Raw genomic sequence first — 26130 nt, forward strand, 5'->3', positions numbered from 1 at the left:
CCCCCCACCACCTGTGAAAATGCCCATGTTATTCTAAACACCCCAATCACATCACCCCTGTTATAAAGTCAAGGGAATAAAAGCTATGTTTATACAGCCAGTGCTCATAATTTAACTGTTTTAGCCCCGATGTCACTCTATTGAATCTTTTGCTCTGATAATAATTATCTCATCAAAGGCTTGTGCGGTTTAAGAGTTTTCTAATTTATTCCTGCAGAGTGAATGGTCATCATCCCACCTTCTTGGACTGTCACAGTGGAATACCAACGGAAAGGAGATGGAGAGAGAGCTGACAGAGAAATAAGTGGCTTGATTCTCCTGGGACACTTTACATTTGACTCTCATGATCCTCCAGCTACCAGCGGCACTGAAGGCGCCAGTCAGGAGATCCTGATTTGAGAAAAGGTATCAATCGGGCGTGGAAAGACACACTTCTCTTTTTCTCACCCCTCCAATTTCTCCACCAGCTCTGATGCTGCCATTCGGAGAGGCAACAAATTACCCACCGTCTTTAAGGGTGCCACTAGCAAGCAGAAGGTGGCTTCCGCTACATCCAGAGCAATCAACCCGAGCTGCCAGCACCCAAAGAGGCGCGACCGGGACTCGGACTGACTGAATAACTGAATCGAGTTGACACTCCAGGTGTGGGAGAGGCCTCCCTCTCTCTATTGGACCAACATGGCAGACGGGTAACCCCAACAGTGAAGGGGCTTTAAACCAACACAAACCTCCTGCACCTACTCCACTCCGGTAAGGCTCTGTGCCTGGGCCTCACCCCCTGCAGAGACATCTTGTTGTACACAAGCTACCTGTTCACTCGCTTCCTGGGAGAAGCTGGGAAACGACGCGCGTTTCGATTAACCTTTACTGAAGGAAAGCCTGAGGAAAGTGTTTTGGAGCGAGAAGGTGGCACCTTGCTGTCAAATCTCCGATGAAGACTCTACCATCAGGCGAAGAGAAATCTTGCCCTGTCCGCCTGTAGAGAAACAGAACTCTGCTGTCAAATTACACAAGGAGGGGGGAACCATGGCTTCTCCCTTCCAGTCTGTGGCTCTCGTGCGACCGATTTCATCACTTTGTGAGGAGCTATTGGAAGGCAGCGAATAATCTCGCTCGGAGCCCATGAGACTGGAAAGAGTGGAGCCTTCACTGCGCAGGACCGACCTTTAACGCCAGCTGAGAAAGGCTTGCATTTATATAGCGCCTCCATAACCTCAGGACGTCCCGAAGTGCTTTATGGCCAATGAAGTACTCTTGAAGTGTCGTCGCTGTTGTGACGTATGGAAATTCGGCAGCTAATTTGCACACGGCAAGATCTCACAGACAGTAATGTGACACTGACCAGATAATCTGTTTTTCGAAGTGATTGTTGAGGGATGAATATTAACTGGACACCGGGGTTTACTCCCCCTACTCTTCAAAATAGTGGCCATGGAATCTTTTACACCCATTCTATGGGATCTGATTTGATGGTGTCTCATTTGAAAGACAGCATCGGTGACAGTGCAGCACTCCCTTAGGCTTGACTTTCTGTCCAGGAGTGGGACTTGAACCCGGACCCTTCTGACTCAGCAGCGAGCGTGTTACCCACTGAGCCACGTCCCAGATCCAGGAGCGATGTAGGGGTGGCAAGGAAAGCCCAGTCCGATCGCAAAGGAGCCGGGGTTACCCTTTCCAGATTATGACCACGGTCTATGCCAATGGTGGCACCATGGTCAACCATCACTACGCCCGCTGGAGCCGGGAAAACAGCGTGGAGGACTGCACGCGGGCAGAGGTCTACGAGGAGGACGATGACGGGCAGCAGCGCAGGCTGACTCCGCTGGAGAAACTGTCCCACGAGATGGCGCATGACGAACGGGCTGTCAAGGAGGTGACGCTGGGCAAGAGGATCGGATTCTACCGCATACGCGGCGAGATTGGCAGCGGCAACTTCTCGCAGGTCAAGCTCGGCGTCCACTTACTAACGAAAGGTAGCGAGAGCCACTGAGATTGGGCTTGTTGGCGCCATCAACCTGCAAGTTGCTCACCGCTGATTTATTTTCAGCAGATGAACAGCAACCACTTGCATTTACGTTGCGCTTTTAATATGGTTAAAAAAGTCCCACGGCATTTCACAGGAATGCTACCCAGCACCAATCTGACACTGAGAGCCACATAAGGCGCTGTTAAGACAGCTGACCAAAAGCTTGCTCAAGGAGGTAGATCTTAAAGAGCATCTTAAGGGACGGGAGAAAGGTCGGGAGCTGGGCAGATGGGGAAGGGAATTTCAGAGCTTTGGCCCCCCATGGTGGAGCAACTGAAATCGGGGGGTGTGCAAGCGGGCAGAAATAGAGGAGGGCAGATATCTCGGAGGGTTGTGGTGCTGGAGGAGATTACAGAGATAGGGAGGGGCGAGGCCATAGGGGGATTTGGAAACAAAGGTGAGAAGTGGGTGAACAGAAGTTGGCACGCAATAGGACACGCAGCAGAGATTTGAATGAGCTGACGTGTTTGAAGGGTAATGTGTGGGTGGCCGGCCGAGAGAGTGTTGGGATAGTGAAATCTGGACGTTCCGAAAGCATGGTTACGGGTTTCAACAACCTTCAAAGGAGCTGCAGACAGCTGGAGAAGCCATGGTCTGATGTAGCATTAATCCGTTCGGGTCAGAGGTCGTCCGGTTCAACCCCTGCTTTAGCTGATCACAGTCAGGCCTTGGAAATGGGCACTAGACTGTCCCGCAGTTTCCTCTGGGCTGGCCAGAGGTAAAATAAGCCAACAGTTTCCACTCCTAATTTTTATAAATCCATTCATGGACTATGAGCAGCACTGGCTAGGCCAACATTCATTGCCCAACCCTCAACACCCTTCAGCAGGCGATGGTGAGCCACCTATGACTGAGTGGCTTGTTCAGCCATCTCAGAGGGCAGTTAGGAGTCAACCACATTGCAGTGGGTCTGGAGTCACATGTAGGCCAGCCCAGGTAAGGACAGCAGATTCCCTTCCCTAAGGGACGTTAATGAACCAGATGGGTTTTTATGTCAGAGTTTCATGATTGTTATCAATGATTTTATTCCTGATTATTGTTAATTGAATTTAACTTTTACAGTTACTATGGGGGGATTTGAACTCATGTTACTACAGCATTAACCTAAACCTCTCCTTACTAGCCTAGTAACTTTACTACTGTGCTACCATCCTACTTGAACCACTGTAGTTCACATGGTGTAGGTACACCCACAGTACTATTAAGGAGGGAGTTCCAGGATTTAACCCAGTGACAGTGAAGGAACGGCGATATATTTCCAAGTCAGGGTCGCGTAGACTCCTGATCACCATATTGACATCGCTCAGGAAGTCTCAGATAGCTCCTGAAGTGTAGTCTTTGTTAGAATGAGGAAATACAGCAGCCAATTCACACAAGAGAAAAAACAGATTTAAAGTCTAAATAAACTGTTTGACTGAAGTTGATTTGAGGGCTAAGTATTGGCCAGGACACTGATGGTAACCCCTGATCTATGAAATAATGCTATGGGATCTTTTACATCCAGTAGAGAGAGTAGATAGACTTTTGATTTAAGTCCTTATCTGGCAGTGCAGTACTCCCTCATCAATTATCCATCTGGATTTTGTGCTCAGATCCTCAAACCACAGTCTTCATGCAGTGAGAGTGTTACCCTGAGAAAGAGCTGACCCCACGATCATTTCGGACTGAGATGAGGAGAAATTACTTCACTCAAGGGGTTGTGAATCTTTGGAATTCTCTACCCCAGAGGGTGGTGGGTGCTCCATCGTTGAATATATTTAAGGCTGGGATAGACAGATTTTTGGCCTCTTGGGGAATTAAGGAATATGGGTAGCAGGCTAGAAAATGAAGTATTGAAGACTTGTGCTCCAGAACTTGCCGCGCCCCTAGCCAAGCTGTTCCAGTACAGTTACAACACTGGCATCTACCCGGCTATGTGGAAAATTGCCCAGGTATGTCCTGTACACAAAAAGCAGGACAAATCCAACCCGGCCAATTACCGCCCCATCAATCTACTCTCCATCATCAGTAAAGTAATAGAAGGGGTCATCAACAGTGCTATCAAGTGGCACTTGCTTAGCAATAACCTGCTCACTGACTCTCAGTTTGGGTTCCACCAGGGCCACTCAGCTCCTGACCTCATTACAGCCTTGGTCCAAACATGGACAAAAGAGCTGAACTCCCAAGGTGAGGTGAGGTGAGAGTGACTGCCCTTGACATCAATGCTACATTTGACCGAGTGTGGCATCAAGGAGCCCTAGCAAAACTGGAGTCAATGGGAACCAGGGGGAAAACTCTCCACTGGTTGGAATCATACCTAGCACAAAGGAAGATAGTTGTGGTTGTTGGAGGTCAGTCATCTCAGCTCCAGGACATCACTGCAGGAGCTCCTCAGGGTAGTGTCCTCAGCTCAACCATCTTCAGCTGCTTCATCAATGACTTTCCTTCCATCATAAGTTCAGAAGTGGGGATGTTCGCTGATGATTGCACAATGTTCAGCACCATTCACGACTCCTCAGATACTGAAGAAGTGTCAGGCAATGACCACCTCCAACACGAGAGAATCTAACAATTGCCCCTTGACATTCAATGGCCATCGCTGAATCCCCCACTATCAGCCTCCTGGGGTTTCCATTGACCAGAAACTGAACTGGACTTGCTATATAAATACTGTGGCTACATGAGCAGGTCAGAGGCTGGGAATCCTGTGATGAGTAACTCCCCTCCTGACTCCCCAAAGCCTGTCCACCATCTATAAGGCACAGGTCAGGAGTGTGATGGAATACTCCCCACTTGCCTGGATAAGTGCAGCTCGCACAAAATTCAGGAAGCTTGACACCGTCCAGGACAAAGCAACCGCTTGATTAGTAACCCATCCACAAACATTCACTCCCTCCACCAACGCACAGTAGCAGCAGTGTGAACCATCTACAAGATGCACTGCAGCAACTCACCAAAATTCCTTAGACAGCACCTTGTAAACCCACAACCACTACCATCTAGAAAGACAAGGGTAGCAGACGCATGGGAACACCACCGCCTGGAAGTTCCCCTCCAAGTCACTCACCATCCTGACTTGGAAATATATCACCGTTCCTTCACTGTCGCTGGGTCAAAATCCTGGAACTCCCTCCCTAACAGCACGGTGGGTGCACCTACACCACATGGACTGCAGCTGTTCAAGAAGGCAGCTCAGCACTACCTTCTCAAGGGCAATTAGGGGTGGGCAATAAATGCTGGCCAGCCAGTGAAGCCCACATCCCATGAAAGAATAAAGGAAAAATGGAATTGAAGCCCATGGTCAGCCGTGATTGTATGGCATGGCAGGACAGGCTCGATGTGCCGTGTGGTCTACTCCTGATCCTATGTCTTGTGTTCTTGTGGTGTCACTAACCAGTTGACACTCACGGTGGAATCTTATCAGCCACATGCAGGCGTCTTTGAATGGGGGAGGATGGAGAATTTCTGAAAGATTGGCATCGGGTAGATGATCCAAAGCATTCACACCCCTGAACCATCCTGCTGGTGGTGGGGTCAGACTGGCACCAGTACCCACCAGCCACTGGCGGGTTGCTAGTTAAGATCAATGAAGTGCCCATTTGGAGGAAGAATGGTGATGCTGCCGGGATCTGTCCAAGGTGAACCCCGCGGGGGCTGAAGGCCGGCAGACGGCCGGAGGGGGTCAGCAAGGCCTCCTTTAATTCCACCCCCCACCGTCCCGGAGCTGCGGAGGGGCTTCCTCGCCACCCCACCCCCCCCCCCCCCAACCCCCTCCTCCGCACTGACGGCTCGCCAGCTGCTGCCACACTTTTACCATTTCCTGAATTCCTCAGAGGACCGAGTTCTCCATTTCGAGGCGCCCCCTCAGTTACCCACAGCCTCGGTACTCGCCTTGGCTCCTCCCGTGTGCAAAGCCCACCCACCCACCCACCGTCCCAATTGGGTTAGTGCCCCCCCACCCCCCACCTGGGAGAAGCCTGTTAATTGGCTGATTTTGAAAGAAGATGGAGACGGGCGGGACTCGGACCCCATCGGAGGCGGGGGTGGGGGGGGGGTTGTCGGCAGCTGCATATTGGGTCCCTTGCGGCACCGAACCTTTTGAAATTGGTAAAGATTCCACTGTTGGCATCTGTGCTCACCATGGATGAGTGGCCTCTGTAGGAGTCACCAGGGGCTGGTTTGTGCCTCCGTACAGTTACTCCAGCAGCGGGCAGCCCATTCACAAAGAGAATAACCCATACAACTAAAAAAAAGAATTGTAAAATGGGAGCCGATCAAAGAGCAGATGGTGCCAGCCCCTGGTGAGAGACATTGCCATGCAGGACCTGAGAAGCCAGAAGGCAGGGGAAGTGGAGGAAGCTGTTTTAAAAGAAGCCAACAGGATCTTTTATAAATAGAGGCACACACTGGGCTGGGTGTTATGCGCCACCCCCAGGCGGGTAAGCAGGTGGGTGGACTCGAACAATAGTGCACCGTGCCATTGGCGATGTGCCCACTGCTGGTCCCCATGCCACCCGCCAGGATTTTAGGAGCGGTGAGGAGGCATGGGGTGGACTTCCCACCCATGGCGCAACTGAGGCCCTTTAAGTGGGGCAATTGAGGCCCAATTATGGGTCTCATCCTACCATATGCTCTGATATACCGGGTGTACGCTGGGGGAGAGCCCTGCGCCCAACATGCAGGCCAGCAGGTTTGACCCCTGAGGGCTGCTGGTCAGTGGAAGGGGTTGGGGGGCAGTGGGGAGCGGCGTGGGCATCTCCTTTCCACGTCCCCAGTGCCAATTGGAGGCACCACCACCTCCACAATTTTCTCTCCCTGCGTCCACCCTCCCCCCGCCGCCCCCATCCTTGTCCAACATGTGTCGCCCCCACCCCCAGCCAACTCCACCTCATCCAGGCCTGCCAACCCAGCCCTCAGTGAGATACTGGACTAACTCGGAGGGCCAGGTCCATTGCTCAATTCCTCTGCCATATCCTTGGTGCTGAACCAGCTGTGGCCACTGCTCCTGGTGGACGGGATTTCCTCCTGGAATGGGATGGACGTCTTGCCTCAGAATAGTTAAAGGGCAAGCCAGCCAAGTGGAAGCTCATTTACACTGGGGGGAACGGAGTCTGTCCTCAGTGTAGAATCCAGCTCATAGAGTGCGAAAGGAAGGAAGTCATGGTAACCATTTTATCCATGCATAGGCCTCAGCTGGAGGATTGTGTTCAATTCCAGGCACCACGCTTTAGGAAGAATATTAAGGATTAGGAGAGGGTGCAGTGGGGACTTTTTTTTCCTTTTATTGGTTGAGGACATCACTGGCAAGGCCAGCATTTGTTGCCCATCCCTAATTGCCCTTGAACTGAGTGGCTTGCTCATCCATTTCAGAGGGCAGTTAGAGTCAACCATTGTCAGTCACATGTAAACCAGACCAGGCAGGGACAGCAGACTTCCTTCCCTAAGGATGGGTTTTTGCAACAATCATTTCATGGTCATCATTACACTTCCAGTTCCTGATTTTTATTGAACTCAAATTCCACCATCTGCTGTGCTGGGTTTTGAACCAAGGTCCCCCAGAGAATTACCCTGAGCTTTTGGATTATGAGTCCAATGATAACACCACTGTCTCCCTGCTGGCTTCAAGGAAGGTGCGTTCCTAACACAGCCAAACAGGTTGAGTATCAACCTGCAAATCCTTCCAACACACCCCAGTGGCAGGCAGTCAGAGTGGGAGAGATTCCTGGTCCACCATGGGATGGAAAGGATGTTGGAGCCTCTACCATCATTATCCACAGCTCCTGACTACAATATGCGTGTAACAGTGTTTGTTGCCACAGCAACTTGGACTCCTTTGGGCCAGTTGGCTGGATAGCTGGTGTGGCCCAGATTGGGTCCAACAGCACGAGGTTCAATGCCTGTTTCAGCTGGGGTGGACCTACCTCCTTGCCCTGCCCATGGTGAGGATTGTGGGTCGGACCTGCCTTCAGGGCAGAGAACTGAAGAAGAAAGCTTTTCATTTTGACTGAATCCTCAGAGACCAAGTGTCAATCTTTGATTGAATCTGCTTTCTGCCTCCGGTTATTTCTGGTTACTGTTTGGCATCGTCTTGTTTATTGGTTTATTTTTCACTAGAAAAAGTTGCCATCAAGATATTGGACAAGACGAAACTGGACCAGAAGACCCAGCGGCTTCTGTCTCGAGAGATCTCCAGCATGGAGCGTCTGCACCATCCCAACATCATCAGGCTTTATGAAGTGATCGAGACCCCGTCCAAGCTCCACCTGGTGATGGAGTATGCTGGCGGGGGTGAACTGTTTACCAAAATCAGTACAGAGGGCAGGTTGTCAGAGGTAGACAGTAAGATCATCTTTGCACAGATCGTCGCAGCAGTTAAACACATGGTAAGCGCTCATTATTTAATGCGCATCTTCTACTGGGATAGAATCATTGAATGATCCAGCTTAGGACAAGGCCATTCAGCCCAGTCTTCCTGTGCTGGCCCTTTGAAAGGGATACCCCATTGCTCCCAATCCCCTATTCTTGTCCTGTTGTCTTATGTATATTTTTTTGTCAAATATATATCCAGTTCCCTTTTGAAAGTTACTATTGAATCTGCTGCTACCGCCCTTTCAGGCAGAGTGTTCCAGATCATCAGAACCCATTGTGCAAATTAGATTCTCAATATCTTCCTCTGGTTCTTTTTCCAATTAACGTAAACCTGTGTCCTCAGGTTGCCAACCCTTCCACCAGGGGAACAACTTTTCCTTACCCACTCTATCAAAACCCTTCATGATTTTGAACACCTCTGTCAAATCTTCTCTTAAGCTTTTTCAACTAATTATTTTTTGCGTTTTATATACCAAGATATCTTTTTGAAGAAATAAATCTTAATGAATCTGGAGGTATTTTTTAAAATTCTACCTGTGGCCCCCATTAAGATTTTCCAATGTCCCAATTGGCTCTCACTCTTTTTCTAATGAATACCACTGGGGTATGGGGTTGGAAGCTCACTGCTGGGTCCCGTGAGGCTCCAAGGCTTTGAACAGTCTGGTGCAGCCTCGTACCAGGGAGAGGGATGGAGTCAGTGGCATCCGGGATTCATTATGTCACTTCATCCATTGGGATGGTGGAACGCAATGTTTGTCACAATTCAGAACTCGGGACTATTTCTCGAACGTCAGAATTGCCAAATGAGAAAAGACCACGATTCACCTCGTTCAGCTTCTAACACCCAGGTGGTCACATTGTACAATAATGATGGAATTGTTGATTCATTATAGTAATTAATCTCTATCCATTAGTTTACAACAGAGCCAGACGTGAAATGATACTTGGATAAAAGCAAAAAATTGCGGATGCTGGAAATCTGAAACAAAAGCAGAAAATGCTGGAAAAACTCAGCAGGTCTGACAGCATCTGCGGAGAGAGAAACAGGGTTAACGTTTCGAGTCTGTATGACCCTTCTTCAGAGCTCTGAAGAAGGGTCATACGGACTCCAAATGTTAACTGTTTCTCCGCAGACGCTGTCAGACCTGCTGAGTTTTTCCAGCATTTTCTGTTTTTGTATGAAATGATACTTGTTACTCCATTGAAACTATACTTTTAAATCCAGGTCATTGCTGTGGACCTAGATCCCTCACCAAAATATAAGCAAAATGCTGCAGTTGCTGGTGACCTGAAATAAAAAAAAAGTGCTGGAAAAACTCAGCAGGCCTGGTAGCAGAATGTGGTCCCCTCTACACTGGGGAGACCAAACGCAGACTGGGTGACTGCTTTGTGGAACACCTTCGCTCAGTCCGCAAGCATTACCCAGACCTTGCTACTTCAATTAACCATCTTGCTCTCATGCTTGCATTTCTGTCCTTGGCCTGCTACATTGTTCCAGTGAAGCCCAACGCAAACTGGAGGAACAGAACTTCATCTTCCGATTAGGCACTTTACAATCTTCCGGACTCAACATTGAGTTCAACAACTTCAGAGCATGAATTCTCTCCTCCGTTTTGTATTTTCTCCCCCAGTGCCAATCTGTATCTTGTTTTCAAGTTTTGCGTTCAGACAGCACTGACCTTTATTCTGCTATTAACACCTACTCTGGACCAATGCTTTGTTCCTTTATTACTACCCTTCCCACTCTCTTTGCCTTTTGTTCCATGACATCTTTGTAATTTAGTCTCCTCCCCCCTCTAACCTACCCTGACCTTCCCTTTTCTCCACCTGACCCTTCCCCTTTTTTCAACAGCTTAAAACCGATCATATTTCTACCTCTCTTCAGTTCCAAAGAGCACTCACATTGGACTCGAAACATTAACTCTGTTTCCCTCTCCACCTACTCTGCCGGACCTGTTGAGTTTTTCCAGTAGTATCAGTTTTTATTTTAAACCCCTCACCATTTGGCAGTGATTGCTCTCACATCAGTTATAACACAGAGATGTCCCAGGGCCTTTACACCAACCTAGTCTAGGGGATTCACCTAGTTCTGCCAAAGGGTCATGAGGACTCGAAATGTCAACTCTTTTCTTCTTCGCCAATGCTGCCAGACCTGCTGAGTTTTTCCAGGTAATTCTGTTTCTGTTTTTTATTATTTTAGTCTAAGGGCTGCTAACCCTCCAGGATTGATCTAAAAGATTAACCATAAGACATAGGAGCAGAAATTCAGCCCATCGAGTCTGCTCCACCATTCAATCACGGCTGATAAGTTTCTCAACCCCATTCTCCCGCCTTCTCCCCATAACCTTTGATCCCCTTACCAATCAAGTACCTATCTATCTGGGTCTTAAATACACTCAATGACCTGGCCTCCACAGCCTTCTGTGGCAATGAGTTCCATAGATTCACTGCTCTCTGGCTAAAGAAACTGGAGGACATTGCTACAAGGAGCACTTGGAAGAAAAGTCATGGGGCATTAAGGAAAAAAAAAATTCTTTTGACGCTTTTATTAGTTTCAAAAGTATTAAGAGACGGGGAAAAGGCTTTAACCCAGGTAGTGTGGTTTGAGATGAGAGGTCATGTCCTACAAACCTCCAGGAATGGAGTCACCACAGCCAATACAGGCCCTGCCAACAGTACCTGCACACAATTGGATCTGGTTAAACTCCCGCTGCATCCGTCACTCGCAACGTGAGAGAGATGACAGCCGGTATTTTTTTAAATTCATTCACGGCACGGGAGCTTCGCTGGCTGGGCCAGCATCTATTGCCCACCCCTAGTTGCCCTCGAGACTCAAGGTGGCGGTGAATCACCGCCTTGAACTGCTGCCGTCCCTGTGGTGTTGGTACCCCCCCCACTCACCCGCAGTGTTAGCTCCTTAATTGACTTTCCCGTGGTGGTTGGCTGCAACTGAGCAGCTTTGCTAGCAAATTTCAGGAGGGGTCAACAACGTTGTGGTGGGCCTGGAGTCATATGTGTAGGTTAGACTGGGTAAGGTTGGCAGATTTCCTTAACCACATCAACACGAGTGAACCAGGTGGGTTTTTACAATAATCTAGTAGTCTCACGGTTAGCATTACTGAGACTTGCTTTTTATTTCGAGGTTCGGTTTGAGGCTGTTTATTTGTGCCACGACACAAGGGGGGAGCACTTCCTGCCCAGGCTCAGGAGCAGTTGCAGAAAGCGAGAGCTGCCCTCCGGGTCCGGGACAGGCTGTATCCGCCCTCAGGTCCGGGACAGGCTGTATCCACCTCCGGGTCCGGGACAGGCTGTATCCGCCTCCGGGTCCGGGACAGGCTGTATCCGTCTCCGGGACAGGCTGTATCCGCCCTCAGGTCCGGGACAGGCTGTATCCACCTCCGGGTCCGGGACAGGCTGTATCCGCCTCCGGGTCCGGGACAGGCTATATCCGCCCTCAGATCCGGGACAGGCTGTATCCGCCCTCAGATCCGGGACAGGCTGTATCCGCCTCCGGGTCCGGGACAGGCTGTATCCGCCTCCGGGTCCGGGACAGGCTGTATCCGCCTCCGGGGCCGGGACAGGCTATATCCGCCTCCGGGTCCGGGACAGGCTATATCCGCCCTCGGATCCGGGACAGGCTATATCCGCCTCCGGGTCCGGGACAGGCTGTATCCGCCCTCAGATCCGGGACAGGCTGTATCCGCCTCCAGGTCCGGGACAGGCTGTATCCGCCTCCGGGTCCGGGACAGGCTGTATCCGCCCTCAGATCCAGGACAGGCTGTATCCGCCCTCAGATCCAGGACAGGCTGTATCCGCCCTCAGATCCGGGACAGGCTGTATCCGCCCTCAGATCCGGGACAGGCTGTATCCGCCTCCGGGTCTGGGACAGGCTGTATCCGCCCTCAGATCCGGGACAGGCTGTATCCGCCCTCAGGTCCGGGACAGGCTGTATCCGCCCTCAGGTCCGGGACAGGCTGTATCCGCCCTCAGGTCCGGGACAGGCTGTATCCGCCCTCAGATCCGGGACAGGCTGTATCCGCCCTCAGATCCGGGACAGGCTGTATCCGCCCTCCGGGTCCGGGGCAGGCTGTATCCGCCCTCCGGGTCCGGGACAGGCTGTATCCGCCCTCCGGGTCCGGGACAGGCTGTATCCACCTCCGGGTCCGGGACAGGCTGTATCCACCTCCGGGTCCGGGACAGGCTGTATCCGCCCTCAGATCCGGGACAGGCTGTATCCGCCCTCAGCTCCGGGACAGGCTGTATCCGCCTCCGGGTCCGGGACAGGCTGTATCCGCCTCCGGTTCCGGGACAGGCTGTATCCGCCTCCGGTTCCGGGACAGGCTGTATCCGCCTCCGGGACAGGCTGTATCTGCCTCCGGGTCCGGGACAGGCTATATCCGCCTCCGGGACAGGCTGTATCCGTCTCCGGGTCCGGGACAGGCTATATCCGCCCTCAGATCCGGGACAGGCTGTATCCGCCCTCCGGGTCCGGGACAGGCTGTATCCGCCCTCCGGGTCCGGGACAGGCTGTATCCGCCCTCCGGGTCCGGGACAGGCTGTATCCGCCCTCCGGGTCCGGGACAGGCTGTATCCGCCCTCCGGGTCCGGGACAGGCTGTATCCGCCCTCCGGGTCCGGGACAGGCTGTATCCGCCCTCCGGGTCCGGGACAGGCTGTATCCGCCCTCCGGGTCCGGGACAGGCTGTATCCGGCCTCCGGGTCCGGGACAGGCTGTATCCGCCTCCAGGTCAGGGACAGGCTGTATCCGCCCTCAGATCCGGGACAGGCTGTATCCGCCTCCGGGTCCAGGACAGGGTGTATCCGTCTCCGGGTCCGGGACAGGCTGTATCCGCCCTCAGATCCGGGACAGGCTGTATCCGCTTCCAGGTCCGGGACAGGCTGTATCCGCCTCCAGGTCCGGGACAGGCTGTATCCGCCCTCAGATCCGGGACAGGCTGTATCCGCCTCCAGGTCCGGGACAGGCTATATCCGCCCTCAGATCCGGGACAGGCTGTATCCACCTCCAGGTCCGGGACAGGCTGTATCCGCCCTCAGATCCAGGGCAGGCTGTATCCGCCCTCAGATCCGGGACAGGCTGTATCCGCCCTCAGATCCGGGACAGGCTGTATCCGCCTCCGGGTCTGGGACAGGCTGTATCCGCCCTCAGATCCGGGACAGGCTGTATCCGCCCTCAGGTCCGGGACAGGCTGTATCCGCCCTCAGGTCCGGGACAGGCTGTATCCGCCCTCAGGTCCGGGACAGGCTGTATCCGCCCTCAGATCCGGGACAGGCTGTATCCGCCCTCAGATCCGGGACAGGCTGTATCCGCCCTCCGGGTCCGGGACAGGCTGTATCCACCTCCGGGTCCGGGACAGGCTGTATCCACCTCCGGGTCCGGGACAGGCTGTATCCACCTCCGGGTCTGGGACAGGCTGTATCCACCTCCGGGTCCGGGACAGGCTGTATCCGCCCTCAGATCCGGGACAGGCTGTATCTGCCTCCGGGTCCGGGACAGGCTGTATCTGCCTCCGGGTCCGGGACAGGCTGTATCCGCCTCCGGGTCCGGGACAGGCTGTATCCGCCTCCGGGACAGGCTGTATCCGCCTCCGGGACAGGCTGTATCCGCCTCCGGGTCCGGGACAGGCTATATCCGCCTCCGGGACAGGCTGTATCCGTCTCCGGGTCCGGGACAGGCTATATCCGCCCTCAGATCCGGGACAGGCTGTATCCGCCCTCAGATCCGGGACAGGCTGTATCCGCCCTCCGGGTCCGGGACAGGCTATATCCGCCCTCCAGGTCCGGGACAGGCTGTATCCGCCCTCCGGGTCCGGGACAGGCTGTATCCGCCCTCAGATCCGGGACAGGCTGTATCCGCCTCCGGGTCCAGGACAGGCTGTATCCGCCTCCGGGTCCGGGACAGGCTGTATCCGCCCTCAGATCCGGGACAGGCTGTATCCGCCTCCAGGTCCGGGACAGGCTGTATCCGCCTCCAGGTCCGGGACAGGCTGTATCCGCCTCCAGGTCCGGGACAGGCTGTATCCGCCCTCAGATCCGGGACAGGCTGTATCCGCCTCCAGGTCCGGGACAGGCTGTATCCACCTCCAGGTCCGGGACAGGCTGTATCTGCCTCCGGGTCCGGGACAGGCTATATCCGCCTCCGGGACAGGCTGTATCCGTCTCCGGGTCCGGGACAGGCTATATCCGCCCTCAGATCCGGGACAGGCTGTATCCGCCCTCCGGGTCCGGGACAGGCTGTATCCGCCCTCCGGGTCCGGGACAGGCTGTATCCGCCCTCCGGGTCCGGGACAGGCTGTATCCGCCCTCCGGGTCCGGGACAGGCTGTATCCGCCCTCCGGGTCCGGGACAGGCTGTATCCGCCCTCCGGGTCCGGGACAGGCTGTATCCGCCCTCCGGGTCCGGGACAGGCTGTATCCGCCCTCCGGGTCCGGGACAGGCTGTATCCGGCCTCCGGGTCCGGGACAGGCTGTATCCGCCTCCAGGTCAGGGACAGGCTGTATCCGCCCTCAGATCCGGGACAGGCTGTATCCGCCTCCGGGTCCAGGACAGGGTGTATCCGTCTCCGGGTCCGGGACAGGCTGTATCCGCCCTCAGATCCGGGACAGGCTGTATCCGCTTCCAGGTCCGGGACAGGCTGTATCCGCCTCCAGGTCCGGGACAGGCTGTATCCGCCCTCAGATCCGGGACAGGCTGTATCCGCCTCCAGGTCCGGGACAGGCTATATCCGCCCTCAGATCCGGGACAGGCTGTATCCACCTCCAGGTCCGGGACAGGCTGTATCCGCCCTCAGATCCAGGGCAGGCTGTATCCGCCCTCAGATCCGGGACAGGCTGTATCCGCCCTCAGATCCGGGACAGGCTGTATCCGCCTCCGGGTCTGGGACAGGCTGTATCCGCCCTCAGATCCGGGACAGGCTGTATCCGCCCTCAGGTCCGGGACAGGCTGTATCCGCCCTCAGGTCCGGGACAGGCTGTATCCGCCCTCAGGTCCGGGACAGGCTGTATCCGCCCTCAGATCCGGGACAGGCTGTATCCGCCCTCAGATCCGGGACAGGCTGTATCCGCCCTCCGGGTCCGGGACAGGCTGTATCCACCTCCGGGTCCGGGACAGGCTGTATCCACCTCCGGGTCCGGGACAGGCTGTATCCACCTCCGGGTCTGGGACAGGCTGTATCCACCTCCGGGTCCGGGACAGGCTGTATCCGCCCTCAGATCCGGGACAGGCTGTATCTGCCTCCGGGTCCGGGACAGGCTGTATCTGCCTCCGGGTCCGGGACAGGCTGTATCCGCCTCCGGGTCCGGGACAGGCTGTATCCGCCTCCGGGACAGGCTGTATCCGCCTCCGGGACAGGCTGTATCCGCCTCCGGGTCCGGGACAGGCTATATCCGCCTCCGGGACAGGCTGTATCCGTCTCCGGGTCCGGGACAGGCTATATCCGCCCTCAGATCCGGGACAGGCTGTATCCGCCCTCAGATCCGGGACAGGCTGTATCCGCCCTCCGGGTCCGGGACAGGCTATATCCGCCCTCCAGGTCCGGGACAGGCTGTATCCGCCCTCCGGGTCCGGGACAGGCTGTATCCGCCCTCAGATCCGGGACAGGCTGTATCCGCCTCCGGGTCCAGGACAGGCTGTATCCGCCTCCGGGTCCGGGACAGGCTGTATCCGCCCTCAGATCCGGGACAGGCTGTATCCGCCTCCAGGTCCGGGACAGGCTGTATCCGCCTCCAGGTCCGGGACAGGCTGTATCCGCCTCCAGGTCCGGGACAGGCTGTATCCGCCCTCAGATCCGGGACAGGCTGTATCCGCCTCCAGGTCCGGGACAGGCTGTATCCACCTCCAGGTCCGGGACAGGCTGTATCCGCCCTCAGATCCGGGACAGGCTGTATCCGCCTCCGGGTCCGGGACAGGCTGTATCCGCCCTCAGGTCCGGGACAGGCTGTATCCGCCCTCAGGTCCGGGACAGGCTGTATCCGCCCTCAGGTCCGGGACAGGCTGTATCCGCCTCCGGGTCCGGGACAGGCTGTATCCGCCCTCAGGTCCGGGACAGGCTGTATCCGCCCTCAGGTCCGGGACAGGCTGTATCCGCCCTCCGGGTCCGGGACAGGCTGTATCCGCCCTCCGGGTCCGGGACAGGCTGTATCCGCCCTCCGGGTCCGGGACAGGCTGTATCCGCCCTCCGGGTCCGGGACAGGCTGTATCCGCCCTCCGGGTCCGGGACAGGCTGTATCCGCCCTCCGGGTCCGGGACAGGCTGTATCCGCCCTCCGGGTCCGGGACAGGCTGTATCCGCCCTCCGGGTCCGGGACAGGCTGTATCCGCCCTCCGGGTCCGGGACAGGCTGTATCCGCCCTCCGGGTCCGGGACAGGCTGTATCCGCCCTCCGGGTCCGGGACAGGCTGTATCCGCCCTCCGGGTCCGGGACAGGCTGTATCCGCCCTCCGGGTCCGGGACAGGCTGTATCCGCCCTCCGGGTCCGGGACAGGCTGTATCCGCCCTCCGGGTCCGGGACAGGCTGTATCCGCCCTCCGGGTCCGGGACAGGCTGTATCCGCCCTCCGGGTCCGGGACAGGCTGTATCCGCCCTCCGGGTCCGGGACAGGCTGTATCCGCCCTCCGGGTCCGGGACAGGCTGTATCCGCCCTCCGGGTCCGGGACAGGCTGTATCCGCCCTCCGGGTCCGGGACAGGCTGTATCCGCCCTCCGGGTCCGGGACAGGCTGTATCCGCCCTCCGGGTCCGGGACAGGCTGTATCCGCCCTCCGGGTCCGGGACAGGCTGTATCCGCCCTCCGGGTCCGGGACAGGCTGTATCCGCCCTCCGGGTCCGGGACAGGCTGTATCCGCCCTCCGGGTCCGGGACAGGCTGTATCCGCCCTCCGGGTCCGGGACAGGCTGTATCCGCCCTCCGGGTCCGGGACAGGCTGTATCCGCCCTCCGGGTCCGGGACAGGCTGTATCCGCCCTCCGGGTCCGGGACAGGCTGTATCCGCCCTCCGGGTCCGGGACAGGCTGTATCCGCCCTCCGGGTCCGGGACAGGCTGTATCCGCCCTCCGGGTCCGGGACAGGCTGTATCCGCCCTCCGGGTCCGGGACAGGCTGTATCCGCCCTCCGGGTCCGGGACAGGCTGTATCCGCCCTCCGGGTCCGGGACAGGCTGTATCCGCCCTCCGGGTCCGGGACAGGCTGTATCCGCCCTCCGGGTCCGGGACAGGCTGTATCCGCCCTCCGGGTCCGGGACAGGCTGTATCCGCCCTCCGGGTCCGGGACAGGCTGTATCCGCCCTCCGGGTCCGGGACAGGCTGTATCCGCCCTCCGGGTCCGGGACAGGCTGTATCCGCCCTCCGGGTCCGGGACAGGCTGTATCCGCCCTCCGGGTCCGGGACAGGCTGTATCCGCCCTCCGGGTCCGGGACAGGCTGTATCCGCCCTCCGGGTCCGGGACAGGCTGTATCCGCCCTCCGGGTCCGGGACAGGCTGTATCCGCCCTCCGGGTCCGGGACAGGCTGTATCCGCCCTCCGGGTCCGGGACAGGCTGTATCCGCCCTCCGGGTCCGGGACAGGCTGTATCCGCCCTCCGGGTCCGGGACAGGCTGTATCCGCCCTCCGGGTCCGGGACAGGCTGTATCCGCCCTCCGGGTCCGGGACAGGCTGTATCCGCCCTCCGGGTCCGGGACAGGCTGTATCTGCCTCCAGGTGCAGCTGATGTCAATATTTCAAATTTCAGACAAATTTCTATTAAAGCGTGCGCTCCACTTGCGGCCCTGAATATTGGCTGCAGTAATATCCACTTTATGTTCACGCATGGAAGAAATCGCCTCCTTTGTCTACCAGCTTGGAGGGCAAGGGGAGGGAGGGTAAAATCCCACTCCAGTCGGCAAGCATAATTCATTGGTCATTCATGGAATGTCCGTTTGTATCACCAGAGTCAGATCACAGGAAGAGCTGTGAAACTGTCCCCCATTACGGTCCTCTGTCTTCCAGGGGACCATGTGAGGGGTTGGTATTAGCAGTTTCTGGGTAATTTCCTTCATTTGGGGTGGACGTGGATATAGTTTTGCAGTGTGCCTGCTCTAGAGATACAGCCTGTCCGGTTCAAAGCACTAGATTAAGGATTGGCGCTGGCTAAATGCTTGGAGTGATCCTGTCTGTTGTGCAGCCAATATAGGTCGGTGCTCAATACAAAAGGTCTCAGGGTTTGTGTCTCGAGTATTGTAACAATTTAGGATTTGATACAGTTAGAGGTCTCCAGTGAGAAACCACCATAAGCTGCCATACTTTTATAACAATAAGCTTCCCATCAAAGCTGATGTGATGAAAGCTCTCAGTATTTACAGGTGAATGCAGCGAACGAGCAGGTATCATTAATATGAAATGTCCTTTAACACAAATGAAGATAGATTTGAAGCTTTGGTGTTGTGTGGGATCGCTGGCAGATTGATGTCCTTTACGGCAGAGACTGCACGGGCAGGCGCTGCAGAGAGTCCAGCCTCGGACTTTTCCAGTTTAGTCTGTGCCTCAACCGGCGATACAATCTCAGTCAGAGAATCACACAGTGCAGAAGAGGCCCTTCGAGTCTGCACTGACACGAGAAACACCTGACCTACCTACCCAATCCCATTTACCAGCACTTGGCCCATAGCCTTGAATGTAATGACGATGCCAAGTGCTCATCCTGGTACTTTTTAAAGGATGTGAGGCAACCCACCTCCACCACCCTCCCAGGCAGCGCATTCCAGACCGTCACCACTCTCTGGGTAAAAAAGTTTTTCCTCACATCCCCCCTAAACCTCCTGCCCCTCACCTTGACCTTATGCCCCCTTGTGACTGACCCTTCACCTAAGGGGAACAGCTGCTCCCTATCCACCCTGTCCATGTCCCTCATAACCTTGTACACCTCCATCAGGTCGCTCCTCAGTCTTCTCTGCTCCAACGAAAACAACCCAAGTCTATCCAACCTCTCTTCATAACTCAAATGTTTCATCCCAGGCAACATCCTGGTGAATCTCCTCTGCACCCTCTCCAGTGCAATCACATCTTTCCTATAATGTGGCAACCAGAACTGCACACAGTACTCCAGCTGTGGCCTCACCAAGGTTCTATACCAGTCATGTTAGTCTCCAGCACCACTCCTCCCATTACCACCTCCTGCAGAATGCAATGAACCTTATCCATGTGGAACATAAGGTCCAGCTCACAGACATTCTCTAAACACTTGTCCAGTGTTTCCACAAATACCTGTATCTGATCCAGAATTCCTAATTCACTCTGGGATGAGTCAACACAGAACAGGAAGTAGAGAGTAGCGTAATGTGGATATACCAGCTCGTAGTCTGACCCAGCAATCAAACTGCCACTTTACAAAAGGTTGGAGACGTTTTCATCTCGCCTGGACACCAGATGGAAAATGTCTCGGATGATCTGCTGTTGCATGTCCTCTGAGAAGTGCTGGTAGAAGCGCTAAACTGTGTCTTCCCATGATTGTTAAAGACCAGGATCTCCTTAATCATCCTGCTGCCTGCCTGGTGCAGTGCCACTTCCTTCTACTCCAATCACTGAAAGCAAGCATGTAGGTGCAGCAAGCAGTTAGGAAGGCAAATGGTACATTGGCCTTCATTGTGAGAGGAGTTGAATACAGGAGCAAGGATGTCTTACTGCAGCTGTACAGGGCCTTGGTGAGACCACACCTGGAGTATTGTGCAGTTTTGTTCTCCCTACCTAAGAAAGGATATACTTGCCAGAGAGGGAGTGCAGTGAAGGTTCACCAGATTGATTCCTGGGGATGGCAGGATTGTCATATGAGGCGAGATTAGGCCGACTAGACCTGTATTCACTGGAGTTGAAAAGAATGAGAGGGGATCTCATTGAAATGTATAAAATTCTGGCAGACTGGATGCAGTGATGTTTCCTCTGGTTGGGGGGGGTGGGGTCTAGAACAAGGGGTCACAGTCACAGGATACGGGTAGGCCATTTAGGACTGAGATGAGGAGAATCCATCTTCACTCAGAGGGTGGTGAACCTGTGGAATTCTCTACCACAGAGGCTGTGAAGGCCAAGTCACTGAATGTAAGAAGGAAATAGATCTCTAGACTCTAAAGCCGTCAAGGAGTATAGGGAGAGAGAGCAGGAGTATGGAGTTGAGATAGAGGATCAGCCATGATCATACTGAATCGAAGGGCCGAATGGCCTACTCCTGTTCCTAGTCTCTGTGTTTCTACCATTTGCAACTGGCCAGACATCGTAAGTTCAGTTTTGAGATGCAAACCGAAACATGGTATTAGGGAGTAAATTAAAACAGAATCATGTTAGCACTGGAAGTTTCCTATAGGTTCCGTTTGTTTGTCAGTCATTGTTATTAAAATTCGCATCAGAAGTACACCAGGGAATGGCTTTTTTAATAGGACATTTTGCAGATGTTACCAAAAAGACTTTAAGAAGCATCAAAACATATGGGTTAACCCCATCATGCGTTGTTTCTTAATGTTTACTATTTTCTAAAAATGAATGTAATCTTCAGTGGCTGGACTCTCCCCAGAAGCCCCTGTTCACTCTATAATCCTTATAGGACAAAGGCCTTTATTCACCACGATAGTTTAGTGTTTTGAATAATAAAAAATGATGATAAATAAAAAAAATATTAAATTTTTAAAAAAGCAGCACCCACTGTGGGGGCGTGAGACTCTGACTCTGGGACTACGAGTCCCGTTAGCTATCAAGTGAGCTAGCCGGTCTGTGCAGGAATTGGGATTTGAGGAACACTGATGCTCCGACTGCTGAATGAAAAGGAATCGGGATCAGGTACGTGAGTGCTGGTGGCCGCAGGGCAGGCCAAGTGTGCACACTCAGCCATTCCTGACACCTTTCCGGTCAACCGCAGGAGATTAGGTATTCATTTAATCAACTGCACTTAAATTCCCCTAGCTGCCTTGGTGGAATTTGAACTCATGTCTGCAGAGTCTGGTACTCTGGATTACTAGTCCAGTAACATTTCCACTGTGCTGCTATTCCCCAACTTGTGTGCAGTAGGACCCCACAAACAGCAATGAGACACATGACCAGAAACCTTGGCAGGGTCAGACTGGACTCGAAAAGTTAACTCTTGTTTCTCTCTCCACAGACCTGCTGAGTTTTTACAGCACTTTGTTTTTATCTCAGATCTCCAGCATCTGCAGGATTTTGCTTTTAATCTTTTTAAGTGTTGGTTGAGGGATAAATAGTGTCCAGGATAGCAAGGAGAACCTCCCCTGCACCTCTTCCAGTGATGGCCATGGGATCTCTTATGTACACCACCAGGCGGACATGGCCTCAGTTTAACCTCTCATCTGAAAGAACCTCTCTCCAATACTGCAGACCCCACAGTACAGGTCGAGTATCCTTTACTGTAAATCCGAAAACCAAACCCATCCAAAAGCCGCACTTATTTATTTTAAACCTCATCCACCATTGGCGGGGGAAGTCTAGTTGTTTGACTGCATTGCGATTTTTGTCAGAAAGAACCTTTTTCAATTATTTATTATTCAGTGATACATCTTACATTCCTAGCCACTTTACTGACTTTTAGACTGTTGGCCGCTCTGGGCTTAGGCTACTGTAATGCAAGTTTTAATGCTGCATCCGAGAACCGAAATGATCCAGAATCCAAAATGCAATTGGCCCGAGGGATTCGGATAAGGGATACTCACTCGACCCCATACTGCGCCAGGAGGGGGTCAGCCTGGGTTTTACGTTGAAGGAAAACAAAAACAGAATTACCTGGAAAAACTCAGCAGGTCTGGCAGCATCGGCGGAGAAGAAAAGAGTTGACGTTTCGATGACCAGCTGAAATCAGCTGAAGAATTGATGACAGTTACTGGTGATCCCGAAACGAGAGCCCTGGCCATCGGCCTCGTAGAGAGCATAACGGACGCCACGATTAACGAAGGAAAGACTGATCAAACGCGTAAGCAGTCCAGGAACCCAGTAGCTCGCCCAAAAGATGGTAGTAAGAACACGAAGGCGATGAAAAAATGGGCAGCAAAAAAGGCTCAATTCAAAACCATGCAACTGGCATACAAAACAGACAGGAGGAAAGTTGTGCGACAAATCATGGGTGCACCATCCACCCAGTTATGCCCACTCAGCAAAGCTGAACTTCAGGAGAGTTTTACACGGAAACTCTCCATACCCAATAATAAAGCAAACCTGCAGAAGTTTGCACCATACACGGGAACAGGATGGTCAACTTATATTCATCTCCGCCGATGCTGCCAGACCTGCTGAGTTTTTCCCAGGTAATTCTGTTTTTGTTTTGGATTTCCAGCCTCCACAGTTTTTTTTTGGTTTTTACGTTGAAGGTTCTGGAGTGGACAGTGGAGCACACCCCACAGCCTCTTCTGCTTCGGGGACGAGCTCAGTCATCCGGTTAAATCACAGCTACCAAAGCACCTTGGGGGCAACCCGGAGTCATGAAAGATGCTATAGAAATGCAATTCCTTTGTTACAGCAACCCCCCCCCAACCCCCTCCACCGAGACTGTTACGAACTGATTTATATCTCACCCCCCCGACTCCGCAGCACGAGAACAAGAGTCATGAAAGATGCTATAGAAATGCAATTCCTTTGTTACAGCACCCCCCCCCCCAACCCCTCCACCGAGACTGTTATGAACTGATTTACATCTCACCCTCCCGACTCCGCAGCACGAGAACAAGAGTCATGAAAGGTGCTATAGAAATGCAATTCCTTTGTTACAGCCCCCACCAACCCCCCCGCCACCGAGACTGTTGTGAGCTGATTTGTGTCTCCCCTCCCTGTCTCCGCAGCACGGGAACAAGAGTCATGAAAGGTGCTATAGAAATGCAATTCCTTTGTTACACCGCCCCCCCCCCCCCCCGAGACTGAGCTGATTTGTGTCTCCCCCTCCCTGTCTCCGCAGCACGAGAACAAGAGTCATGAAAGGTGCTATAGAAATGCAAATCCTTCGTTACACCTCCCCTCCAACCCCCCTCCCCACCCACCCACCGACCGAGACTGTTATGAGCTGATTTGTGTCTCCCCCTCCCTGTCTCCGCAGCACGGGAACAAGAGTCATGAAAGGTGCTATAGAAATGCAATTCCTTTGTTACACCCCCCCCACCCCCCAACCGAGACTGTTATGAGCTGATTTGTGTCTCCCCATCCCTGTCTCCGCAGCACGAGAACAAGAGTCATGAAAGGTGCTATAGAAATGCAATTCCTTCGTTACAGCGCCCCCCTCCCCCACCGAGACTGTTATGAGCTGATTTGTATCTCCCCCTCCGTCTCCGCAGCACGAGAACAAGAGTCATAAAAGGTGCTATAGAAATGCAATTCCTTTGTTACAGCCGCCCCCCCCCCCCCCCCCCCCACCCACCCACCGAGACTGTTATGAACTGATTTGTGTCTCCCCCTCCCTGTCTCCGCAGCACGGGAACAAGATTCATGAAAGGTGCTATAGAAATGCAATTCCTTTGTTACACCCCCCCCACCCCCCAACCGAGACTGTTATGAGCTGATTTGTGTCTCCCCATCCCTGTCTCCGCAGCACGAGAACAAGAGTCATGAAAGGTGCTATAGAAATGCAATTCCTTCGTTACAGCCCGCCCCCCCCCCCCACCGAGACTGTTATGAGCTGATTTGTATCTCCCCCTCCGTCTCCGCAGCACGAGAACAAGAGTCATAAAAGGTGCTATAGAAATGCAATTCCTTTGTTACAGCCGCCGCCCCCCCCCCCCCCCACCCACCCACCGAGACTGTTATGAACTGATTTGTGTCTCCCCCTCCCTGTCTCCACAGCACGGGAACAAGAGTCATGAAAGGTGCTATAGAAATGCAATTCCTTTGTTACAGCCCCCCCCCCCCCCCACACCCCCACCGAGACTGTTATGAGCTGATTTGTGTCTCCCCCTCCCCGTCTCCGCAGCACGAGAACAAGAGTCATGAAAGGTGCTATAGAAATGCAATTCCTTTGTTACAGACCCCCCCCCCCACCGAGACTGTTATGAGCTGATTTGTGTCTCCCCCTCCCCGTCTCCGCAGCACGAGAACAAGAGTCATGAAAGGTGCTATAGAAATGCAATTCCTTTGTTACACCCCCCCCCCCCCCCCCAACCCCCCTCTCCCCCCCCCCCACCGAGACTGTTATGAACTGATTTGTGTCTCCCCCTCCTTGTCTCCGCAGCACGGGAACAAGAGTCATGAAAGGTGCTATAGAAATGCAATTCCTTTGTTACACCCCCCCCCCCCCCCCCACCCCCCAACCGAGACTGTTATGAGCTGATTTGCGTCTCCCCCTCCCTGTCTCCGCAGCACGAGAACGACACCGTCCACCGCGACCTGAAGGCCGAGAACGTCTTCTACGTGACCGCCGGCCGCGTCAAGGTGGGTGACTTCGGCTTCAGCACCGCCTGCCGCCGGGACCAGATGCTCAGCACCTGCTGCGGGTCGCCGCCCTACGCCGCGCCGGAGCTGTTCGGCGACCAGAGCTACGCGGGGGCCTTGGTGGACGTCTGGGCGCTGGGGGTGCTGCTGTACTTCATGGTGGCGGGGGGCCTGCCCTTCCGCGCGGACACCGTGGCCGGCCTGAGGCGGCGCGTCCTGCAGGGGGGCTACCCGCTGCCTCGGCACCTGACCGAGCCCTGCCGGCAGCTGATCCGCCGCATCCTGCGCCCGGCGCCCGCCGAGCGCCCCACGGTGGCCCAGATCGCCGGCAGCGGGTGGCTCGTCGTCGGCGGCGGCGTCGGCGGCGTCGGGCCCCGCGAGCTGGACGCCCCTCCCCCACCCTCACCCCCACTAGACCCCGCCCACCTGGCCGGGCCCTCGCAGCCGCCGAGGGGTCACGAGGACGAGCACGAGCACGAGGCCGAGGCCGAGGTGAGGGGGGCCCTGGCCCGCCTCGGGGTGACGGAGGCCCACATCCGGGACAACGCGGGCAAGGACTCGCGCAGCCCCATCACCGGCACCTACCGGATCGTGCAGCACCGGGTCCAGCGGGGGCGGGGTCAGGGGCGGGGTCAGGGGTCACCGGACACAGGCCCGGCGGCGGCGGCGGCCCCGGCCATGGCCATGGCCATGCACCGCGCCCGGGGCCAAGACTCAAGGACAAGGCCAGACCGAGCCAAACTCGACGGGCCGCTGGGCCTCACCTCCAAGTTGTGCTCAATTTTATAGTTGGACCCGCCACTCGGAACGATCCACCGCCCAGTTTCCTAAACAAACAAACAAACAACTTTCGGTTTGGCTGCCCGCGGTGACGATCGGCCACATCTCCTGCCGATGGATTTAGACCTCCGTGCGCCTTTGTCTGAAGTATATTTCGGTCGGGGAGAGAGGGGGGTGCGGATGTGTCCCCGAGTCATAGCCAGGACGGGACTCCGGTCCAAGTAGCTCCGTCATGTCCGAAACCACCTGGGACTGGGCAAAGTCGTCGTCGTTGTCGTCATGTCCCCCCCCCCCCCCCCCCGGGACGCGCTGGAGTCCTGGTTGTTTGACCCAAGTCCCCATTTTAAAGTCTTGGTCCGTGCGTTCAAATTCCTCCCAGCGTTTCGTCCCTTCCTAGCTCCAGCCCTACCTACTACCCTGCAAAACCTCCCCCCCCCCCCCCCCACCTCCTCCCCGTACGTATCGTCCGCTCCCCCTCTCCCTGGAGCAGGTCGATGAAGAGCCGCGATAATCACAATGCTCGAACAGGCTCGAGGGGCCAAATGGCCTCCTCCTGTTCCTGTTGGCGGTTGTGACTTCAGCCATTAATGT

At 54.9% G+C, this 26130-nt stretch overlaps 1 protein-coding gene across 1 annotated transcript; it reads left to right on the plus strand.

Annotated features, from left to right (window-relative positions):
• The first annotated feature begins 1681 nt into the window (after positions 1–1681).
• On the plus strand, positions 1682–25548 carry LOC121276820 (serine/threonine-protein kinase NIM1-like). The gene is made up of 4 exons (XM_041185364.1): positions 1682–1973; positions 8120–8388; positions 24688–25104; positions 25141–25548. Exons 1-4 carry the CDS (start codon positions 1682–1684, stop codon positions 25546–25548), a joined length of 1386 nt encoding a protein of 461 aa, XP_041041298.1.
• The last annotated feature ends 582 nt before the right edge of the window (positions 25549–26130 follow it).

This window comes from Carcharodon carcharias, chromosome 4 (assembly GCF_017639515.1).
Source record: "Carcharodon carcharias isolate sCarCar2 chromosome 4, sCarCar2.pri, whole genome shotgun sequence".
In the NCBI taxonomy this organism is placed as follows: Eukaryota; Metazoa; Chordata; class Chondrichthyes; order Lamniformes; family Lamnidae; genus Carcharodon; species Carcharodon carcharias.

Excerpts from the sequence above, each read along its gene's own strand:
- LOC121276820 (XM_041185364.1), top strand. The coding sequence starts at position 1,682 with ATGACCACGGTCTATGCCAATGGTGGCACCATGGTCAACCATCACTAC. Across the intron at positions 1,974-8,119 it reads CGTCCACTTACTAACGAAAG|AAAAAGTTGCCATCAAGATA; the intron begins GTAGCGAGAGCC and ends ATTTTTCACTAG. Across the intron at positions 25,105-25,140 it reads CCGGCAGCGGGTGGCTCGTC|CTGGACGCCCCTCCCCCACC; the intron begins GTCGGCGGCGGC and ends GGGCCCCGCGAG.